This window comes from Rhinatrema bivittatum, chromosome 8, assembly GCF_901001135.1.
Source record: "Rhinatrema bivittatum chromosome 8, aRhiBiv1.1, whole genome shotgun sequence".
NCBI classification, from domain to species: domain Eukaryota; kingdom Metazoa; phylum Chordata; class Amphibia; order Gymnophiona; family Rhinatrematidae; genus Rhinatrema; species Rhinatrema bivittatum.
The window spans coordinates 165,121,240-165,129,529 of NC_042622.1; the positions used below are offsets into that span (position 1 = coordinate 165,121,240).

Genomic DNA, 8,290 nt, shown 5'->3' on the forward strand with positions numbered 1-8,290 from the left:
AGCAGCTGGAACAGTAAACAGAGAGGCTCAGAGCTTTTCAGTGTTTCCCTTGGAGACTCGGCAATTGATGCCAAATTCCTGAGTCTCTGGGGCAATTCTGGAGCGTTCCCAGGTAGGCGAATGCAGACTGCAGAGCGGTGTTTTCTTAGGTCTGGAAACTTAACTCTTAGTCCGAGGTATACTAAAGTTTCCAGGGCTAGTATTAGTGTATGGGTGGAAGCTGGAGTTCAGTGCCAGAAGGGGTCTGTACTTGGGATTATTGTGTACATGCTTTTATGCACACTAAACCTTTTCTTTACACACATTTTTTGGTTTGTGGGCATTTTTAAACTCCCAATGCATTGGGTGGCATACCGTTAGCTTACTGCATCGGGTGTATGTTAACAAATTGTACATAATTCAGCGCACAGTTGGAAACAGCAGAAAAGTATGTGGTATCCTGCCACCAGCAGGCCAGAAATGAAATCTGAGCAAGGGCAATAAGAACCAGCAAATGTACTTGTATTTCCTAAACCTGTACATTTGCTTTATTATTATTTTTATTATGTTTTTTTCTTACCCTTTTATTTTAGTTATTCTGTATTTATTACTATACCAGTACATGTACAATTGTCATGCTAATAAAGTTATCTGAGTTTGAATCTGAGTGTCATGGCGGCAGGCTCCCGACATACACTACACTTCCCATCATGCAGCCAGAAATCTCGCATCTCGCGATGTTTGGCGGCGGAAACCCCTGTAATATTGTTCGAGAAGCCCTGCCTCCTTCCTTTCCCTAACATGGCTCCGAAGGCGAAGAAGGAAGGTGAGAGAGGCGGCGGGATAGGATCTGGGTGATCATGTGGTAGGGGGCCAAGGGGAATGAGGGAAAAGCAGGGCCCTTGGGACTTCTGGTGGGGTGAGAGAGTCGGGGCTCTCGAAGTTGGGGATTGGGGGGGTGGGGGAGAAGGAGGCCGGAGCACGCGGCCGAGGGTTGAAGAACTGATCGTGGCCCCTCCAGCAGCTCGGAGACTTCAGGTATATTTCGCCCTTTGTACTTCTCTTGAGTTAAAGGCTCCTAGTACATGGATTCTTGTCCTGGAAAGCTCTTGCAGTGCTTATAGGGTGCCAACAGCTTCCTGCGCTTGAATTATTTATTGTGAATAATAAAAATTAGCTTTAAAAACATTTATCTTTATTTCGGTACTATAAGAATATATAAGCAAATCCACGAGAAAAATCCATTTTCAATTAAGATATAAAGAATGAACATAGTAATTACTTTTTAACTGAAAGTTATATGCATAATTCACAATAAAGTTTGAATAGTTCTTAAGTATAGGGTAACATGTCTCAGATGTGTGAGCTTTTTCCCCAAGGGTTTTGATTAAGTCTTTAATCCTAATGAGTTGTCTGCTGGGAATTGTTTCTGGAACAGGGACAAAAGATTTTAGGTATCTGGCCTTAGTACCTTGGCCAGCATGCAGAGAGAAAATGCCCTGTACATTTATACCTGTTTGGATTCTGTTCAGAAATACTTGCTAGGTTTATTTCCCTTTCAGGGTTTGCAAATTGAGGTTCAGAAAATTAAATGTGATTTAAAAAAGACCATGCAGCTTATCAATTTAAAGGCTGAGGATGGCCCTGGGGTATATGTTCTCCATTTGATATTTAAATTGTTTGAAATACAAAAAAAAATAATTTTCAGTTAAATGCTGCTGTTGTATAGGTGGTGAGAAAGATGAGAGCATAATTGGGCAGCATCTATCCTCATCTAAGTGTGTTGAAGAAAATATAGATTTGTGACAATTTCTTGTTTTTATAGCTGTCCCTGCCAAGACTGAGGCCAAGTCAAAAGCCCTGAAAGCTAAAAAGGCTGTCTTGAAAGGGGTGCATAGCCACAGGAAGAAGACAATCAGGACTTCCCCCACCTTCAGGAGGCCAAAAACCTTGAGATTAAGGCGACAGCCTAAATATCCAAGGAAGAGTGCTCCCAGGAGGAATAAGTATGTTACAAGCATGCTTTTGGGGTTGGGGGAAAGTGATTCTGTTATTTCCTTACATCTCTTTGCTGTCCATTTTCTGCTGCTTTCTTTTCTTCTTTGGGATGTTCAGAAAGTCTATGAATGTTTTACCAAATTCACATAGTCCCTTTTTCCTGTTTCTGCAAGTTCTGTTCCACCAATGCATGTTTTTTATGCTAATACCAATTGGAAAATAACCAATTTGGCATCTAAACCCTTTTTTAAAATGTTTGGGGTACAGATGATGTTTTCATAGCGATCAAAGTCTGAAAGCCTGTGATGCTGCTTTATTACTTACTGATGTACCCAAAACAGAGTGAATATTTCAGACATACTGCTGTGTCCTTTCATGATGGCCAGGGTATTGTTAGTCTGTATTGAGCTTTATGTGCCAGTACAAAGCTCTTTGTTCACATATGGCTATGATGGCCTGTTGGAACAAATGCACATGCATTTGTTCCAGTGGAAGACCATTATCTCAGCTTACATTTAGCTGAATACATTTTATTAATTATTTAGTTTTCACTTTGTTTACAAACAGTGAACAAGTGAACAGAGTCCCTGCCAAGAGTTAGCAGTGGAAGAGCTGCACAAGAGTGTAGTGGCTTGTTCTCAACAGTAGCTGACATGTGACAGTGCTGGGATTTTCTCTGGCAGGATAACGACTATACAGTAACAAAATTCATTCTTTGCCAGGCTTGATCATTATGCCATCATCAAGTTCCCGCTCACCACAGAGTCAGCCATGAAGAAGATTGAGGACAATAACACACTGGTTTTCATCGTTGATGTGAAAGCCAATAAGCACCAGATCAAGCAGGCTGTGAAGAAACTGTATGATATTGATGTGGCAAAGGTGAACACTCTGATCAGGTGAGGAGACTTTTGTTGTAGTAGTGCCGCGGCAGCAGAGAGCTGTCTGACATTGGATTTTGAAATGCCAGTACGCCTCCCTGGAATGGCTGCTCAGATTGACAAAGTCCTTTCCAGATTGGAAATGTCTCTTGTGCCCAGGGCGTGCACTGGTCCTTCAAGTTATTTTATATGTAGAATAGTAAAAATTGGAGCCTAGAGTGGCTGGAATGGAAGCTGTTCTGTACATGGACTAGTTTATATAGAAACACAGAATGAAGCATAAGGCCCATCTTATCTGCCCACTGTTTCAATCAAATATACCTCTCTATCTTCCTGTTGATGAAAGATGAGTGAACCCATGTTAGTCTCACAGCTTCAGCTCTGAACACTGATAAATTCTCCTGGACCAGTTCCCACACAGACTTGTGTTTGGTCCTACACAGTTATGTGAATTGTCTTGATTTACTGTAGTATTGCATGGTGATCAATCAAATAATAATGTGGAAAGACCAAATTCTGGGAAGAATTATGTTAGAGATATTAAATCAGTCTGCTCTATGGAAATTTCCAATTCATAGCTCTTTATAAGAGCAAGGATATTAATCTTATCTAGACCACCTTCCCTGTTTTCTTGTGCTACCAATGTCACCACCCCAAGGATGGCGACAGTTGCATTACTTAGAAAATGCTAAGTGAGTGTAAAATTCTACAAATGTGATTTGTTAGGGAAAGTCCACTTTGAAATCTTGTCAGAAAGAGAAAAGACATATCAAGCAGAGAAACAGCTCTCTAGCCGATCTTGTTGGAATAAGCCTTGTGCTTGCAGATGGGAAGATTTCTTAACCTGAGGGGTGTGATAACAAGATCTGCCTTTAGTCTTGTTCAGATTTCATATCTGAAAACTGATGGTAATGCATGAGTAGAGGGCATGGTGCAGAGAAGGTGCTGCTTAAGGGTGTGTTGTTTTTTTTTCTTTTTTTCCCCAGACCCGATGGCGAGAAGAAGGCATACGTACGTCTTGCCCCAGACTATGACGCGCTAGATGTTGCCAACAAAGTAAGAAATGTTGACTACTTGGTACTGCAGTCACAGAAAGCAGGTCCTGTCCATGGCAAGGCAGAGAAGTTATTTATAAGCATCTTTTGCTAAATTAGTATCAAGGTGGATTACAATCAAATCAGATATTAAAGATATGAGGTTAGAGCATATATACAAATGTGGCTGGAGACATGAAGTCATCTAGATTGTAACAACCCTATAGTAGATAAGAGCCGTTCTGAGAACAATCCTGTCTTAAGTTTCCTTGCTGCTGTGTCCTCCTGTCACCACCTTTTGCAAAGAGTCCAGAGTGTGTCAGCATCTTTGTATTCATGTGGACCTTGTTTTGAGAGTAAAGGAGATTAGGGAATTTGCCCACTTTTGTTATCCAGCTAATATTTTAAGGATAATCCTGTGTGATTATCCCTAAGGTAGAAAGCAATGAGAGAAGACAGGGGTAGGCCTGAAGCCTGACCAGTAGAAGAGAGGTAGTGGTAGGAAAGAGCAGAGGTAATCCAGAGGAGGGCTGCAGAATGGTGAAGAATCTGCATTCGGAGCCCTGTGAGGTGAGATTTGGGAACCTAATATGTATGATCTAAAGGAAAAACATTCAGGTACTCTGGGCATGTAACATGAGGCAGAATTAATTTCATGGGAGACTGGAGAGTGAATATTAGAGTAATGTAAGGACCTAATTCTCATGAAATGGTATGTGCATGGAACAGCCTCACAGTAGGACAAGGGATTTTTAGTGGCTGAAAAGATGAGTGAGTTGAAAATAAGTGATCTGTTTGGTGGGGGGAGGGGGGGTCTTTATTTGCTGGGTTAGATACAGACTGTGGCTCCTAACAGCATTTTGTATCTCATTTCCTCATGCAAATGATGTAAAATTGAGTTGTGCTGAATGCATTGATGCAATCAAAGGAACCACTGATGCATGAGGAGGTCAAACAAGAAGTTGTTGGCCTTGCTACATACCTCTTTTCTCATATCTGCAGCCTCTCCTTGGTGTCTAATTACCCTCTTCCCCTTCTGTTTCCTAATTCTTCTGTTATGGCTTCTGATTCTGCTTTTGCTTTTCACTTCCTATATTTTTCAGTTTATGTAGAACACTTTTACAAATAAAACACAATAAGCTTCCAAGTGATTGGAATATTGGATTTTCAGTTTTGTGTAACATTGGCAGCTTTTGTCTTGTTTCAGCATGTGTGAGACATTTGGGCCGATACTGTACATTTTAATCAGTAAGGGGCGGAAAACGCGCGTCTAACCCGCGGAACCTAATAGGGCCCTCAACATGCAAATGCATGTTGAGGGCCCTATTAGGTATTCCCGCACGATACAGAAAGTAAAATGTGCAGCCAAGCTGCACATTTTACTTTAAGAAACTAGCGCCTACCTTTGGGTAGGCGCTAGTTTCTGCCGGCGCTGGGAAAGTGCACAGAAAAGCAGTAAAAACTGCTTTTCTGTGCACCCTCCGACTTAATATCATGGCGATATTAAGTTGGAGGTCCCGAAGGATAAAAAAAAAGAAAAAATTTAAAATGGGCCGGCGGCTGTTGGGTCGAAAACCGGATGCTCAATTTTGCTGGCGTCTGGTTTCCGAGCCCATGGCTGTCAGTGGGCTCGAGAACCGATGCCAGCAAAATTGAGCATTGGCTGTCAAACCTGCTGACAGCCGCCACTCCTTTTGCCCGTTTCTACCGCCGGGCCTCATTTAAATAGAGAATCTCGCGTACAAGCGAGTGGCCTGTGTGCGCACCGGGAGAGCGGGCGTTCGTCCGCTCTCCCACAGACTTTACTGAATCGGCCTGATTGTGAGCCACATTACCCACCTAAGGGAGAGGGGAGACAATGAGAACGCTGCTTGAGCTACTTCAGGGGTCCAGTTATAGTGAAATGGGGGGGGGGGGGGTGTGGGGAGACAGTGTTGTTCTCAGATCCTGTTCTTACTAACCCTCTCTGTTTTTCTTTCAGATTGGCATAATCTGAGCCTGTTTGATGAAGAATTGTGCAGATCACATTAAAATCAATAAAGCCATTTTTCTCTTTTGTCATATTTGTGAATATTTTGTGAGTAATGTGAGCAGGGATTTCACTGCTTCTGAAAAATAGTGTGGCCTTATCTGTGTTTTAAGCAGCTTCTGTGTATTGTACTAGTAGTTAAATTATTTCTTCTGCTGATTGGAGGGGAACGGTATAGTGGCAATCCTTTCAGTGAATATCCTTACAAAACATGAGTTCCCTGTACGTACCCAGATCAGTTTCAACTCCTAGGTTTATTCATCCCTGCCAGCAGATGGAGACAGAGAGAGCCTCACTGACACTGCTTGAATAAGCCCTGGTGCCATCTGCAGTAGCTCAGTATTTCTCTGTCTCTAGCAGATGGTGGCTGGTGCATAAACCTGCAGTCTCCTTTTTTTTTTTTTTTTTGCGCCTTTCTTTTTCGGGTGAGCCTTCCTCCCAGGGGTTTGGTTCCCAAGAGGACCCTTTCCCTGTTGGTTTAGGTGGAAGAGTTGGAGGTCAGTGACCTTTTTTGTAGGTTCATAAGAACATTCCATACTGGGTCAGACCAAGGGTCCATCAAGCCCAGCATCCTGTTTCCAACAGTGGCCAAACCTGACAAGTACCCAAAAACTAAGTCTATTCCATGCTACTGTTGCTAGTAATAGCAGTGGCTATTTTCTAAGTCAACTTAATAGCAGGTAATGGACTTCTCCTCCAAGAACTTATCCAATCCTTTTTTAAACACAGCTATACTAACTGCACTAACCACATCCTCTGGCAACAAATTCCAGAGTTTAATTGTGCGTTGAATGAAAAAGAACTTTCTCTGATTAGTTTTAAATGTGCCACATGCTAACTTCATGGAGTGCCCCCTAGTCTTTCTATTATCTGAAAGAGTAAATAACCGATGTAAAGAGTAAATATCTGTTCTAGACCCCTCATGATTTTAAACACCTCTATCATATCCCCCCTCAGCCGTCTCTTCTTCAAGCTGTAAAGTCCTAACCTCTTTAGTCTTTCCTCATAGGGGAGCTGTTCCATTCCCCTTATCATTTTGGTAGCCCTTCTCTGTACCTTCTCCATCGCAATTATATCTTTTTTGAGATGCAGTGACCAGAATTGTACACAGTATTCAAGGTGCAGTCTCACCATGGAGCGATACAGAGGCATTATGACATTTTCCATTTTATTCACCATTCCCTTTCTAATAATTCCCAACATTTTGTTTGCTTTTTTGACTGCCGCAGCACACTGAACCGACTATTTCAATGTGTTATCCAGTATGACGCCTAGATCTTTCTTGGGTGGTAGCACCTAATATGGAGCCTAACATTGTGTAACTATAGCATGGGTTATTTTTCCCTAGATGCATCACTTTGCACTTATTCACATTAAATTTCATCTGCCATTTCGATGCCCAATTTTCCAGTCTCACAAGGTTTTCCTGCAATTTATCACAATCTGCTTGTGATTTAACTACTTTGAACAATTTTGTATCATCTGCCAATTTGATTACCTCACTCGTATTTCTTTCCAGATCATTTATAAAAATATTGAAAAGTAAGGGTCCCAAGACAGATCCCTGAGGCATTCCACTGCCCACTCCCTTCCACTGAGAAAATTGTCCATTTAATCCTACTCTGTTTCCTGTCTTTTAGCCAGTTTGTAATCCACGAAAGGACATCGCCACCTATCCCATGACTTTTTACTTTTCCTAGAAGCCTCTCATGAGGAACTTTGTCAAACGCTTTCTGAAAATCGAAGTACACTAAATCTACCGGTTCACCTTTATCCACATGTTTATTAACTCCTTCAAAAAAGTGAAGTAGATTTGTGAGGCAAGACTTGCCTTGGGTAAAGCCATGCTGACTTTGTTCCATTAAACCATGTCTTTCTATATGTTCTGTGATTTTGATATTTAGAACTATTTTTGATATTTCCACTATTTTTCCTAGCACTGAAGTCAGGCTAACTGGTCTGTAGTTTCCCGGATTGCCCCTGGAGCCTTTTTTAAATATAGGGGTTACATTAGCTATCCTCCAGTCTTCAGGTTCAATGGATGATTTTAATGATAGGTTACAAATTTTTACTAATAGGTCTGAAATTTCATTTTTTAGTTCCTTCAGAACCCTAGGGTGTATACCATCTGGTCCAGGTGATTTACTACTCTTCAGTTTGTCAATCAGGTCTACCACATCTTCTAAGTTCACTGTGATTTGGTTCAGTCCATCTGAATCATTACCCATGAAAACCTTCACCGGTACGGGTACCTCCCCAACATCCTCTTCAGTAAACACCGAAGCAAAGAAATCATTTAATCTTTCCGCGATGGCCTTATCTTCTCTAAGTGCCCCTTTAACCCCTCGATCATCTAATGGTCCGACATT

General features: G+C 41.7%; 1 protein-coding gene and 2 non-coding genes across 3 annotated transcripts; all 3 read left to right on the plus strand.

Annotated features, from left to right (window-relative positions):
- The first annotated feature begins 678 nt into the window (after positions 1-678).
- RPL23A (ribosomal protein L23a) lies at positions 679-5,955 on the plus strand. The gene is made up of 5 exons (XM_029613075.1): positions 679-805; positions 1,805-1,985; positions 2,700-2,876; positions 3,845-3,914; positions 5,874-5,955. The coding sequence occupies exons 1-5, from the start codon at positions 781-783 to the stop codon at positions 5,886-5,888; spliced, it is 468 nt and encodes a 155-aa protein (XP_029468935.1). The 5' UTR covers positions 679-780; the 3' UTR covers positions 5,889-5,955.
- LOC115098423 lies at positions 2,238-2,310 on the plus strand. Its single transcript, XR_003858511.1, has one exon. It is a non-coding gene; the product is annotated as a small nucleolar RNA Z17 (small nucleolar RNA).
- On the plus strand, positions 4,770-4,835 carry LOC115098421. The gene has a single exon (XR_003858509.1). It is a non-coding gene; the product is annotated as a small nucleolar RNA SNORD42 (small nucleolar RNA).
- Positions 5,956-8,290: the final 2,335 nt, after the last annotated feature.

What these genes read in the sequence shown, in the direction of transcription:
- RPL23A (XM_029613075.1), top strand. Translation starts at nt 781, where the DNA reads ATGGCTCCGAAGGCGAAGAAGGAAG. An exon ending in TCCGAAGGCGAAGAAGGAAG is followed by an intron (nt 806 to 1,804) that starts GTGAGAGAGGCG and finishes TTGTTTTTATAG; the next exon opens with CTGTCCCTGCCAAGACTGAG. An exon ending in AAGGTGAACACTCTGATCAG is followed by an intron (nt 2,877 to 3,844) that starts GTGAGGAGACTT and finishes TTTTTTCCCCAG; the next exon opens with ACCCGATGGCGAGAAGAAGG.